The sequence below is a fragment of the Podarcis erhardii genome (genome assembly GCF_964252035.2).
Source record: "Podarcis erhardii genome assembly, chromosome: 6".
NCBI lineage: Eukaryota > Metazoa > Chordata > Lepidosauria > Squamata > Lacertidae > Podarcis > Podarcis erhardii.
This window is the reverse complement of record NC_138510.1, coordinates 96,532,778-96,547,838: the sequence shown is the minus strand read 5'-3', so window position 1 is coordinate 96,547,838 and position 15,061 is coordinate 96,532,778. Positions and strand designations below refer to the sequence as shown.

At 41.0% G+C, this 15,061-nt stretch overlaps 1 protein-coding gene across 3 annotated transcripts in view; it reads right to left on the bottom strand.

The window, feature by feature from the left end:
• Nucleotides 1-15,061, bottom strand: part of COP1 (COP1 E3 ubiquitin ligase) — a 109,465-nt gene that overhangs the window by 88,622 nt on the left and 5,782 nt on the right. For 2 of the 3 annotated variants that reach the window (XM_081865155.1, XM_081865154.1), the window contains exons 3-6: nt 14,844-14,941; nt 9,586-9,662; nt 8,590-8,709; nt 5,104-5,172 (exon numbers count right to left, since the gene is read on the bottom strand). In XM_081865155.1, the coding sequence (XP_081721281.1) occupies nt 5,104-5,172; nt 8,590-8,709; nt 9,586-9,662; nt 14,844-14,941 (364 nt within the window). The remainder of the gene's footprint in view (nt 1-5,103; nt 5,173-8,589; nt 8,710-9,585; nt 9,663-14,843; nt 14,942-15,061) is intronic. The other variant, XM_081865156.1, reaches the window with a different exon arrangement.

Genomic DNA, 15,061 nt, shown 5'->3' with positions numbered 1-15,061 from the left:
CCGAGTTGTCCCTAGTCCTCTGCCTCTTTGTTGCTCCCTGCCTCATTCAGTTCTCTCCCTCTCCTTACACCTCTACTCCCACATCCCCCAAAATAAGCTTCTTCCTTGTGGCATTCTAATTCCCCCTTCCCATACCTAAAATACGGTAGCCTCTCCGAGTTTCCCCTACATCTTCAGCCTTCCTTCAGTCCTCTTTGGTCTCCTTCTCATTTGCTTTCTCTCCCTCATTACCCTGGCCAGCTCCTCAGATCTGTGGGACCTGCCCTGCCTTACACACAAACCCTTTCCCCCCTTCTTAACCCATCCTGACACCCCACCCCCATTTTTGTTCTTGGGATATATATGTGTGCAGTCAGCACATCCCCAATGGGAAGGGTCTGTCTACTTCCCTACTGACATTGAGCCTCCCCTCTTTGTCTGTCTGGCAACAGCCCATTCCGCCTTGTGTGCCCCCCCCCCCACCTTTGCTCTGCTTTTTTTGCTAACTGTGATGTGCCTCTGCAACAGCTTGGGGAGGAAGAGAGCCTGCCAATGCATGCAAAACTCTATATGTGCAGAGATCGCAGAGATTGGTGCCTGCTTTGCTTTTTTCCCCTTGCAGGTCTTTGCAGGAAGGTAGAGATGATGGAATGGCAGGAAGGGTCCTCCTGGGAGGCATGCAAGAAGGAAAGGGAGTCTCTTTTTAGGCTGCAAAACTCCCTTGAGTGGTTTTCCCTTCCCTTGTTTTTGCTGCATGTAATGGGCTCTCCCTTTTTAGTGTCCAATAAGCCAGACCCTTTTAATAGGATTAAAGACCAAAGCTGCAAGAGAAAAAGCAACAAGCGCTGGAGCCAGATTGAGGTTTCCTGCTCGCCCCCCATCTCCAAGCCCCCTACACAGACCCATTTCCTCCTTTCATTAGTTAGCTGTCAGGACTGAAGGACAAAGGATTGAGCAGGTTCCTTATCAGCCAGGAATATTTCAAAATTGGGGCACTTTGACTAAAAACAAAACAGCTTCATCTTGAAAAAAGGAATCACATTATACTATTTCCAGAGTTGCTCTTACAGCTTTTGGAGTCACACACACACCCCTGCCGCTGCCTACAGAGAGAGAGAGAGAGGCAGGCAGACAGAGAACTTTCTTGTGATGCAGCAAAGCTTTTGTGGTCAAAGATTTTAATTGCACCTGCAAACGTTTACAAGCAAGCAGCACTCTCACTCCAGCAGCTAGCCAGTTTTAATGGCAAATCTCAATCAATGACCGTTAGATTACTATTTTTGTCACAGAAAGATCTTTGCAAAAATGTGGCTGCTGAGAGTTGCCCTCGACACTTACAGGGCAGAGTGTCAATAGTCACAATCAATAAAATCTCCAGGTTTTATTATCAACACAATCACTAAAATCTCCAGGTTTTATTATCAGCTTCAGCACCAAACTACCAGCATGAGAGATAAGTGTGACCCTCTTCATTATTCGTAGGATATGTTTACCACACTCACACAATGCTTCATGCCACACTGGAATGTTACAACTGATCATCCATTAGCATCGTTCACAAAAGGATGTCTGAAGACGGATCATGTGCCATCCAACCCCACAAAGTATAGCATACAATTCCTAACTGTATCACAATTCCAGATCCTGTGTTTATAATACAGATACACATGAAGAAGGAAGGAAGTGCTCCAGCAATATGAAACAGGCCACACAGTGGTTTAGAAAGTAACATTACATTTGCAGGGTTCTGGATAGAATAAAACAAAGTGGTAACTTCTTTACCAAAGAACCACTCACCAGGGAATTAGACAAGAAAAACCTGACTCAGTTTGGCACCACTGAAAAAAACAAACCAGAAATTACCCCTGACACTCTTGCCCAGAATTTAGAAGTATCACCAACAAGATACTTAGTTTTTAAGAAGGTTTTGCAGTGTTTACTTCTTCAGTAAACACTGTTGCAATCTCGGACCAAGATTCCAAGCCAGAGATCACTCTCTATTACCTGATTCTAACCTAGTTCTTTCCAGATGTTTTTGACTACTATGCCCATCAAACTAAGCCAGCATGGCTAATGGTCGAGGATGGTGACAGCCATAATTCAAAATATCTGGGGCACCAGTTTGGGAAGACTATTTCATTATTAGAAAATGAAAGGTGCTGTGAACACCTGTACCCAGATGGTTTCAATATGCAAAATCAAACAGTGGATGATAGTTTTTCTTCATTTTCAAATGGGGGGGCGGGCACACTGCCTACTTAAATGCCTATGAAATCTTGAAGCAGAAAAACCTAGGATGATGTGAACATCCCAAATAGCATCTCTTCCTATGAGACCTGAATCTACAATTGAAAAAACCCTGGATTAAGTGACACATCACCAGCTTGTCTAGGACATCAAGAGGGGTAGCTTCACAACTGGTAGGACCCACTACTGCTGACAACAAGGAAAACCGAAGCTATCATCTGTGCAGTAAATGCAATAATGGAAAATCATACCAAATATATGCTTCAAATGATTGTTTCATTTGACCTACTCACACAGTTGTGAAATGTGATGGGTGTACTTACAAAGGCACCATATGCTTTCGTTACAAAGTCTATAAAATGTGTTGTTGCCAATAATTCATTGTATGTTCCAGAGTCAAATCTACCCATGGTTATATGAACACTTTCCAAAAACCATAAAGATTATAAAAGCAACAAAAAGAAAGCTGATCATAAAGCAACTGTAGTTTTGAGTAATCAACTTCAGAGATTTGAATGCCACATTTTTCAAAAGGCAAACAAATGGATGGATGCTTATGGAAATGAGCATTAAACCAGCAAAAATCCCTGCTGCATGCTATTGTGGCTATTTTCATCTAACTGAGCAGTGAAATTGCTGAAACATTTTTTTAAAAAAGGATAATGAAAAATTTACTACTGAAGCTAAAAGCCTACCTTGGGAATACAAGAAATAATCAACTATCTGTGATCTGAATGATTTTTTGCCTTTGTCATTCCCCCCCCCCCATAAATCAATCATCCTATACACATGTGCAAATGACCTAAGCAACCATGTTTGACATGAAAAGTGATTAGCAGGAGCTAACAATGGCACTGGAGAATTCATGCTTTTATTTGTCCACAATTACCAGGCAATAACTAGTGACAGTCTCTCTTTCGCTACTTAACATCTTCATTATGTTGACGGAGGACCAGCAGTTGAATGGATATATTTAGGAAGATGGCAACTCCAGAATGTTCAGTATATGTATGCAGCTAAATAAAGTAGTGCAACACTTCCAGGGTAGCTGCCTTTGTAGCTGTTGCCTTTGTCTCCTTTGGGAGGAAGGGCATGCTATAAGAAACTTAATGAATAATTTTCAGCTGGCCAAAATATTTTTCATAGTGTATATACAATAAGCTTCAGTTAAGTGAGAAGGGATTATATTGATATGCTCCTAAATTGGCCTGCTCACTTAAAGGAGGGGGTGCAGGCCTTGACTGAATCAGAGAATTGTAGAGTTGGGAGGGACCCTAAGGGTCATCTAGCCCAACCCCCTGCAATATGGAAAACCCGCCCTCCTTGGTATCTCCTGAGAGGATTTTAGTCTCTATGTCAACCCAGTTCTTTCTTTTCAGAAGCAGCAGAAGAACGCACAGCTTAGGCCTTTCCCAGCTATTCACTCCTCTTGGCAATTTTACAGAATTTTACCTTATCTTCTGCAGCCTTGGAGTCATTGTACAGAAACTGAGATGCACACCAGTTCCTCACACCTCGCCACAAATTATTCTCTTGCTGCCTCACTATTACCAGCTCTCTCTCGACTTCTACTAGACCATGGCACCGATCAACTAGGTACTGCTAAGTGGAAACCTCGCTCTGTTTCCAGGCTTGTTAACACTGCTAACTTTTTTAAGGCAATTGGCTATTTAAAGTTGGGGTATACATTTCAGGAACAAATAAAAACGTATTTCCACTGTCACACACCTTTTTGTTTTCTTATGATATCTGGGAGATCCTTCCCAAGGGTACCAAGAGACCATTCCAGGAAGTCTTAACGTACCCTGCGGTTACTGCTGGCCAACAACAAAGTTAAAGCAGCCAACTAATTTTAAATCCAATTTACCATTCCTGAGTGGGGTGTTCAGGGACAAGACAAAGACTATTTGCAAAAAAACAACAAGATTTGTGACCAAGAGGAAAGGCTTTTATATACTCAGGGACACAGGAAAAGCAGTATAAAAACAGAAACAGAAATAATAATGATATGATGATGACAAAATCTAAAATTAAAGTGTCAATTTTTGAACGTGAGTTTAAGAGTAAATATAGTTTCTTTATTCCAGGCTAATCATCATTAGATGCATCACCAACACTGAGGGGCAAGGGCAGAGTAAATCTGAAATCACATGTGCACAACCCCATGGCCCTAAATGCACACTCATTTAGTTGGAAGGACAAATATTCACACTGGCCATGTAGGGTAACTTCCTTTCCCCCCACCTAATAGGACAACAAGCCTGATGTAAACCTACTTGCATCCTATGAGATTTAACACTTTCCCCCCATGCTAAATCAATTAAAGCAAAACTTCATGTTTTCGCAATACACTAAACAGATACCATCTCCCCTTGTCCTACATTTTATAAAGATGGGATAAGACCTACCACAATATTATTTCAGCAATAATAATAATAATTTAAATCACCCTAGAATCTATAATATATGTATGTACACAGTAACAGGCTTTCCATATTAAGACTTTTTAAAAGTCTTCCTAGAAAATAATTTGCAATGCTGCCCAATTCTAGCCCCAGCTGCAATTTGCTCCAAAAAGTTCCTGCAACTGCCAACAACTATGTCCTTGACAGTCTTCTTTCCCAGCATATTAAAAGTTAAGCAAAACAAACACCCAATTCAAGTTGAAACACAAGAACACAAACCATCCTTCACAGTATGATATGGAGTCTTTCAAATCCATGTGTTTTAAAGATTCTGTTGGAAAGGATTCCCACCCAACACACCTCTTTATTAGCACAATGTGATATGCCAACTCGCATTATTAAAAATAGTGCAATGGAAAAAAGACATCAATAGTAGTAAATCAAGTAGGTTGTGTTAAGTAGGTTACGTTACCTCTCTTTTATTTCTCCTGGCAACCTTCAGGAATTCCATCAAAATCTGTAGCTGGGCAGCATGGGATTCCTGTAACAGAAGGTTTAGACATAAAAACGGGACTAAGTGCCAAATAAAATAAAATAAAATAATTTCTAAGATACGTGCAAAAGTTTTCTCTCTCTAAAAATATGCATATACAAGATGCTAAGGTGATACATGACTACAAATGGAAATATGTACAAAAACCTGTACAATTACATTTTGTACATTACATGGCAATCTGCATGTGTGGCACCTTGATAATTATGGAATGCCCTCACCTTTCAGATTTCACTGATGCGGACTTTGGTGGATTTACAGCACTAGTTAAAAACCCATTTATTCACCCAGACCTTTTTGTACATTTGTTCGCTGGCACAAAAGGGAACGACTGTCATTACACATCCATGTGATGTTTAGGTAAAAAGTAAAGGACCCCTGGGTGGTTAAGTCCAGTCAAACTTGATTATGGGGTATGACGCTCATCTCGCTTCAGGCCAAGGGAGCCAGCATTTGTTTGCAGACAAGCTTTCCAGGTCATGTATTATAGAACCAGCTTTGGGAATACAAATACAGGCCATTTTCACTTCACTCACAATCTGAAACCCACTCCAAATTAGATTTTTAGATTCTGCAATAAGGAAAATCTTGGTTGGAGAGAATTTGCTCCACAAAGTAGATCAGTTTTGGCTTAGGGTCTTATATTCCTAAAACTGGCTATTTACCTAGTACAAGCATTTTATCTGCACCAGCCCAATATCCTTTATTATCAATACTATCCTCCCCTTCTAAAAATTATATTTATGCTGCTAAAAGACAATGATACAATTAACACAAAAGATTCTGGAAAATAAGCAGAGTAAACTGTTACTGGAGGCTATATACATACTGTATATATACCAGAATAATTTCTCTGAGGAACTGAGAGTCTAAATGTAGGCATACAGCTATTTGTTCCACTTTATTGCGTTTTTGTCTAAAGACTAAGTTAAGGGAAAAGGTTGTGCAGCTGAAAAATACCACATCACACTTCCCCAACCCAATTAATTAGATCTCCATTCACTATTGGTTGGGCAAACATTAACCGAGCCTACATATTTAAAAAGTACTCCCCTTTCCAGTGTCCACTCAAACAGGACAAAAATGTTTCCTAAGCAATCTCCAATATTGTTGGTTCATACATTTATGCATATCTGCACTACAGGCCATAGTTGCGGTTAGAAGGCACATCATGCAGCAACCAGTGCTGAATATAAGCAGCTATGAGTTTGCTAAATGCTTGGATAGAAGGACTTCCTAGTAACTCTCCTGAAGGTGGAATATAAGTGCAATAAATCTGTGCACAACAGGCCTTAAAAATATCTGAAGCCGTATAAACATACAAAAATAGGCCTTTAAAAAGTTCAATAGCTTTTAAAGCCAAGAATTTATGCATATTAGTGCACACCAAGGTTATTAAATCTGTTAAGGTGCATATGTACCCACTCCGCACAGCAGTGGAACAGGAGGAGCGGGGAGCGAAAGTAGTGTCCTTTCAAAAAAGAAAAAATGATTTTGATGTTAGTTGTTGGTATCTGTCTGTCTTGAGAAGGCATAGGCAAACTCGGCCCTCCAGATATTTTTGGGACTACAACTCCCATCATCCCTGACCACTGGTCCTGTTACTTAGGGATGATGGGAGTTGTAGTCCCAAAATATCTGGAGGGCCGAGTTTGCCTATGCCTGGTCTTGAGAGACAATGGAGTGCACCTCCAGGGGTGAAGTCAAACAGCTATATTAAAAGCACCAAAGAGTCCTCCCTGGGGGGGGGGCAAGCCAGGGCAGTGTGTATGGAGGTCCTATACTGCCCAAACAACAAGACCCCCCCTCTCCTCCTGGTTGACGTGGTCCAAAGGAAAGCAGAGCAATATGCTTGGCTGCAGGAGTTGCAGGAAGGAGGTGTACAGTGTGCCAGCTAACTGTCTTAGGGATTGATGATGTTGATGTAGTAGAAGATAAAAGTGAAAATGGCTGTGAAAAGGTGAAAAAAGCAAGAATAGAGGCTTTGTTGACCTTTTTTTCCATCAGAATCATCAGCTTCATTTAATCCAGGACCAAACCCAGAAATCTGAATGAGGCCCAGCAATTTTGCATCCTGGTCCACCAGTTATTAGCAAACCCAAGCAAACAACATGTTTGTCATATTTCTTGTAGCTGGCCAATGGCTCTCTTGAGGGCAGTGCTTTACATGGTGGGTTACAAGTAGTGCAAGCTTGATTTGTTACACCATGTTGGGCTGGGTGGTATCTGCTTTACAACATTGTGAAACATCACAACATGGTGGGGCATCACAATGTCGGAAAGAAGGCGAGGAGAAAGATGGCAGTTGCCGGCCATGGAAACAATTAACATCACTGTGTGCAGCTTCTGTCTCTTTCAAAACTGCTGCCCATCCGCCCATGCTAAGGCAACTGAGGCAGGTCCATTGAGTGGGGGAGAGAGAAAGAGTCAGTCTGCTCACCCCATATACGTGCCAGAGGGGGACTTGATCAGCTGAGAAGCGGAGGGTTAAGTAAGTCTGCTTCTCAGTTGATCAAGCCCACAGCATCCAGCTCATGCAAGCTGGAGTGGGGTTTTTGTTAAACAGCTCGCCCAGGCGCGGGCAGCCACAGGCTCTCAGTGAAGCAGTTTAAAGAAGCCGCCTGCCTGCGCAGTCCCTCTGTGGTATGAGGGCCAGAGTGCCTTGGTAGCTTCACCCAGCTTTTATTGCAAGAGAAGCAGCCTCACTCCTGAGTCCCTCCATCACATCAAGAAGAACTTTCTGTTCCACAATGGAATGACCTCCCTAAGAAGGTGATGGACTCCCCTTCCTTGGAGGTTTTTAAGCAGAGGTTGGATGGCCATCTGTAATGGATGCTTTAGTTGAGATTCCTGCATTGCAGGGAGTTGGACTAGATGACCCCGAGGGTACCTTCCAACTCTACAATTCTATTATAACTCACCACAAGTTACCAGGTAAGTGGCATTTACAAGCTTTCCTACTTGTATTAAAATGGCTAAGCAACAATGCTAAGCAACAATGCTAATCAGGAAGTCACCTTTGTACTGCACAGTGGAACCTTGGTTCTCGAACTTCATCCATCCCAGAAGTCCGTTAGACTCCTGAAACTGTTTGAAAACCAAGGAGCAGCTTCCGATTGGCTGCAGGATCTTTTTGCACTCAAGTGGAAGCTGTGTTGGACGTTCGGCTTCCAAAAAGCATTCGAAAACTGGAATTTTATTATTTATATCCCATCCATCTGGCCGGGTTTCCCATTAAGTGTTCCCCACCCAGAACACTTACTTCCGGGTTTTCAGTGTTTGGGAGCCAATTTGTTTGTCAACTAAGCCGTCCAAGAACCAAGGAATGACTGTATTAGAATTCCACCAAACAAAAAGGAATGCTTCTTAATGTATTTATTAACAGAGAGAAGGGGAAAAGCTTACTGCTTCCAGCTGTTTTTTCTTCTGGACCAGGAGTTCTAACATTAAGTTAACATTGGCCAAATCAAGGTTATCTTGATCTGTTCCCAGCAAATCTTGAAATATCTGCCACCTGTGGCCATTCTAAAAGCAAGCAAACAAACAGACAGGTATGAGTTGGTGGAAACAGGCAAATAAATGTTGCAGCAATTTATAGATTACAGACATGCATTTCTCACAAAAAAGAGATTCACCCATCTTAAGTGCCGCCCACCCACTGTACGCTACTCCACAGCTTCCATCTAACCCTCAGGAAAGACAAGAGGTAAGAACAGAATGCCCCTCTGAAAGAGCAAAACACTGCCTATAGTTATTTGGAACCAAACCTTGGAGCTGTGCAGTGGAAACTTAGGTACAGATTTCAGGGGAAACATTTAAGTACACTAGCTTTGGGCAAGTCGATGTCTTGATAATAATTCTTAAAAGAAATATAGAGCCCTATTTTCCAGGGTAAAGTTTAATTGAAAAAACTGTGAATCATTTTTCTATAAGCATGAAGAATGAACTTTTTACCATTTCTACTCAAAACTGTATGGGGTGGCTGCATATTCCTAGATGCTCAGGGTCCCTTCCAACTCGATATTAGTCCAGGATTGTAGTTATATGAGCTTATTACACCTGGTACGCTACATCAATTTGTTTTCTCTGAACACCTGTGACTATTTACACACATTCCAATCTCCACTCAAATCCAAGCCTCCGTTTGCAACAGAAAAAGCCGAATATGTATATTGGAACTGCATAACTGATTCCTAGAATATAAAAACCTATCACAAAATCTAAAGTAATAATAAAATTTAATTTTAAAGAATATTTTTGTTCCATTTTTCATCTCCACATCCATCTCTCATGTTTCCTGCCATGGTGACCTGTGGTTTTAAGCAACAAATCTGAACAAACAGTACCCGTAACTAAAATTATTACCCAGAAGAAAAATGAGAGTAAGAAATTTGGACATACGGTGCTACTCACTGAATGGTCCAGTTTGAATCTCTTTTCCTCAAATCTTTGCTTTTGTTTAAGGATAAGTTCATTCACTAAACAAAAGGGGAAAAAATAAAAAGTGATTTTTTTACATATGTGGTTGTGTGTGTTGTGTGTTCTGTCTTGAAGCATGTTTACTAGGAAATTAGTCTTACTTGGCAAATCAAACAAAAGAATATTTCCAACCTCTCAGTTTTACTCATTTAATGTGACTGAATTAAAATCATTTCACAACTTTTTCTATAGATTGTCTATTTTGTTTACACAGTAACATTGCAAAACACATGGTTTAAGTATGTGTAAATAAATTGCTGATAAAGCCACACATTATGAAATATTGAACAGCTAAAAATGAAGTAATGTTGGACAGCTAGGCCATAAAGGGAACAGTTAAAGGCAACCACATAAAATCAGTTTTTAAGAAACTGCACTGGCTGCCAATGCATTTCCGGTCCAAATTTAAAGGTATTGGACTTACAAAGCCCTGGACAACTGGGCTGAAGTAGTGTCTCTCCCTGTATTGTGCTTGAGCATTGTGATCTTTTGGGAAGGCCCTTCTCAACTATCCCACCTTTGGGATTTACACACCCTCCTGTGGAATATCTTCCCATCTGAAATCCACCTGATGCCAACTTTGTTTGCGTTTCAGCATTGAGACCTAGTTATTTTCTCAGGCTTTGGGGAACTGTTGATCTTATAGATTAATACTATAGCAATGTGTTTTATAATTATTTGCTGCTTATTCTTAATTAGAATTACTTTTAGATATATGTGTACTCTACCCTGAGATCATCTGATGTAGGTTTTAAATATTCAAATAAGATCTGAATAATTAAAACAAACACTTTAACCTATGTTCTCTCCAGAATTTCACTCCACGTGTAGTTTGTTTACACATTCAAAGTAATAAAAACCAACAACAACACTTAATTTTTTCATAGCAAGGGACCTTCCTTGCTATGCAATAAATGAGTCTTGCCTACAGCACAGGGTCAAGAACATTCACATGTAGATATTCCCAGCTGGTTACCACACTTTCTTAAACAGGTCAGTACCTTAGATTTCCTAGAGCAAAATATCTAGAAATGTAGTGAGAGAAAAACGCAATAATCCAGACCTCTTGGGAGGGTATATATTTTTGTTTATAACAGAATGAGCAAAGTAGAAGAACACAGTATTTACGTACCAAGCATTTGGCAAGCGGGGGGTGGGGGTGGGGGGAAGGAGAGGAAAGCACATTTTATACACTGGAGTACAGGCATCCCCCTACTTAGGTGCAGAAGTGAAAATGCATAAAATGGGGAGCACTCCATTTAAATAGGGAGTGGGGGAGAGAGAAACAGAGCTTACCCTGGAAATCACTTGGGGCTACTACCCAGCTTCACCTGAGCCTACCTTTCTGTGTGGCCACGGGGGGCGAGAACCAAGAAGGGCGCTAGCAGAACTGCTGCCAGGATGGGAGCCTCCTGCCCAGTGCTGCCTGATCAAAGGCCACCTCCCCTAGCTCAGGCAGCAGCCCCAAGCAAGGGAAAGCCAGCCTGCCTGCCTGCCTGCCTGCCTATCTATCTATCTATCTATCTATCTATCTATCTATCTATCTATTTTAAACAAGATCATGTGCGAGTGGGATGTGCATAAGTCGGGAAGGTATGCCTGTAATCCAGGCATAGGCAAACTCCAGCCCTCCAGATGTTTGGGACTACAATTCCCATCATACATAGCTAACAGGACCAGTGGTCAGGGGTGATGGGAACTGTAGCCCCAAACATCTGGAGGGCTGGAGTTTGCCTATGCCTGCTGTAATCAAATGTACGCATTTCACTGCACAATGTAGCTCACTTACATAAGGCTAATTCTCTCATTGATCTAGACATCATACAATGGGGTATACAGTGCACTGTTAAATTTCTAGGGGAATACATTTTGGGACAAAGAAGTGGGGAAGAGGTTAGAATCATCTTCAAGGAAATCCCAAATCCCCTATCTTTTTCCATGCCAGTTCACTGCCAAAGCACCATTTGTTTCCAATTATTTTCACACAACAATTTAGATCATCTGACATTACTGAAACTGGAGAAATGGTTACCTATATGAAACCTAAAGCAGCACCTGAGCACTATCTAGTGGGGACATTAAAGTACGGTACTGGAGCTCACACTTGAGCATCACTGTCAGGTATTAGGCAGCAGAGCTGGCAGCTAAAGACACATTTTGGGGTGGTGGAAAGTCAGTAAAACAGGCAGGCATATTTTCCTGGAGGAGAAAGTGCTTGTGCAAGCCACCTACATCCTTGATTCTGCTCGGTGCTAGCTTGTGTGTTATGCTATCTTGGCACAGCAAATATGCACCCAAGGTTCATACTCCACTACACGGATCTTGTATTAAATTATTGTAAAGTATCCCTGCACAGAATGCTCCTACTCTGTGTTAGATTAACAAGACAGGAGTGCATGGTAAGGACAGTTTGATAAATGTGACACACACAAGGGCTCAGGGGCAGCTCAAGTTCCAATAGCCTAGTAAAGAAGTGATCTAAAGAAGGAACAAAAGGACTTCCGGGTTAGCGCGAACGGCTAATGGCGGATTCCCTCCGAGCTCCGGAGGGAATCGGCTCTACTGAGGACGGGTCTTGCCGTGCCGGTGACACGGGGACCCTCAGAAACCGCAGGCGCGGAAGCCTGCGGACTTGGTGACTCGGTGGGCACCTTAAGCGCCCTCCCCGACCCACGAAGAGCCTTTTTAAAGGCTGCGGAGAGGGTACGGAGAGTGGCGTGGTGCTGAGAGTAGATCGCTACCTCGGTAGAGCGAAGCCGCAAGCCATGGCCGGAGAGCGCTGACTTTCTTCCCAAAATTTGGACTGGATAACAAAGGACCCGTGAGTAGTGGAATTTGGACTTTAAAATTTTATCCTGTGAATTCGACACGATCGGGGGATGTGTTAAAGGGAAGTCCGCACCCCCTCTACTTATTGACGTTTCAAAGCAAGGAACGGAGAATTAAGGCGGAATGAATACTGTTTGGATGATTTAAAAGTTTCTCACAAATTTGATAGAACAAGATTTTTGTGCTGGAGAGAAAGGGAATTTGGAACTTTGTGTGTATCCCCCCCAAAAAACCCGGGAGTGTCCTATTTGGGTCCCGGAGGAAGTGAAAGGAGTTTGACAGCTGTCAAAGAAGCTGTCAAACGGGCGGACAAAGTAAAGAATTTTGCTATTTAATAACTCTTGGAATTAAAGCTGATACATTTGGACTGAGGCGATTGGAAACAAAGTATTGATAATAACAAAGTAATAGATTATTGGAAAAGGACTACTAAATAACTGAAAGCCCCCTAGGGGGAATTAGTGACATTACAATGGCTGCAGAGGGAAAATTACTGGCGGAGATAGAAAAAATGTTCTTTCTCGTGGGAATCCTGCAGGAGCAGAGTATGGCTCTGAGTAAAGTTTTTATGACCTTGAATCTTGAAACAAACAACTCTGCTGAATGCACAAAGGAGATGCATGATAAAAATTCTGCAGCTGAGCAGGAAGAGATGCCTTTGGAATTGACAGAGAAAAAAGAAGGAGTTCAGACACTACAAGTGGAAAATATTAACCAAGAATCTGCAGCGTTAGAGTATGAGCAAGAAGACCTCTGGATTACAGACCTGCGAAAGATGAGAAAGAAGAAGAGAGAAGCCCCTGGAGTACTTGGAATATTAAAACTAGAAAGAACAAAGCAACATGATTGGGACTTTTCTCTTGAGTATGGAAAACTAGATGGTCTTTCGCAGCAAACACTCTTTAACATTCTGAATGAAAGAAAATATGATCTGACTCTGACTGAACTCCTTCGGGGTCTTAGGACCATCAAAGAGGACTACCAATATAGTTGGCAGAGAGGGACTGACAGAGAATCAGACGCCTCGGACGTGAGGAATCCGGGCTAGAACTATTTTTTGTTTGTTTTTCTGGACATTTGTCTAGGAAGGGACAGAAACCGGGGCAGGGGGGGGAGAGAATAGAATTATAAAATGTTATGTTTTGTTTTACTTGGTCAATGTGACCTATAATTAATATAATAAAGGGAAAATTTGTGAAGGGGAAGTTAGACCGACCTTAAAAAAAAAAGAAATTATTGATTATAAGAGAATTGGATAGTTGAATATAGATAAACAAAAGAATTTAATTTTCAAAAGTAATGTGAATATCTTTAAGAGGTTAGGTAAGAACTTGCTGAATTAATTTTGGAATTGGGATGTAAGAGGAGGGGGTGGGGGGAAGTCAATGAAAGTGGGTAAAGAAACTTAGGGTATGTAATTGTATTTGTGTGTTTGTTTGTCTTTGTCTTTGTGTGTGTGTCTGTTCTTATAAAATGTAAAAACCCAATAAAAATTATTTAAAAAAAAAAAAAAATCTAAAGAAGGAACAAAGAAGGTTGATAGAAGGACAATGAGATATTCCATCATGACAGATGGTGTCGTGGAAGTAAGAAGCAGAACAGAAGAAATAACAGCAGCGCAGCAGTTCCGAAATATCTTAAAATGCTTTCCAGTTTGCATCTCTAACTCACACACACACATCCCAACCAGAGATCTAAAGTCTGTTGCTTCGCAGTAGCAAAAATTATGCATACTTGCTATATTCCAAATGTTTCCCTCATCTATGGCAAAATCCAGTATAAAACCTAGCTTACTAAGCAAACCTAGCTAGATGATATCTAGGGAGGGTAACAACAACTTAAAATTCAATGTCAAAAACATTTTTTAAAACATACTTTGCAAATATGCCATCCTTGACACAAGGGTAATTTATCTATTTTGCACAACACTATATCCAGGTTCTTTATTACAGCAACATTCCATTCTCTATCCATCATGCCCATAAGAATTAAGCCAAATCCAGTAAACAAAGTGTGCTCTAAGCACTTTTTCAGTATGTCAGACAACATGCTGCTTGACTAGAAAATGTATTAAAGCACAACCTGCTTACAGACTGCATTCTATGAAACATTGGATGGTATCAACTAAGCTTAACTCAGAGACCCAACTGATATTAACTTAGTCATGTCCATTAATTTCAGTGAGTCTACTCTGAGTAAAATCTGGCTGAATGCCACCCAAATTCTGTAAAGTTAGCAAAATGATGTTTAGAAAAATAAGGAGAAAACAGATGATACAAGATCTGCTCATTAAAACCCAAGTTGGAATATAATTATTCAATGCTGCAACACCAACAAATCCTAAAACTTACCTAAAAAGTTGGGGTAAAGATGGTCAATGTTATCTACAACATAATTACATTTGGGACATCTGTTGTTGTCTTCCAGGCTTTGATGAATACATTTATAGCTGTTGAAGGGAAAACAAACCAGAACCATGAGAAAGAAAATACAGCAAGCAAGAGCATGTGTACAACTGAGTATGTTGTGCCACATTCTTTTATCCCTTGCTTTCTACTTGCATAGTATA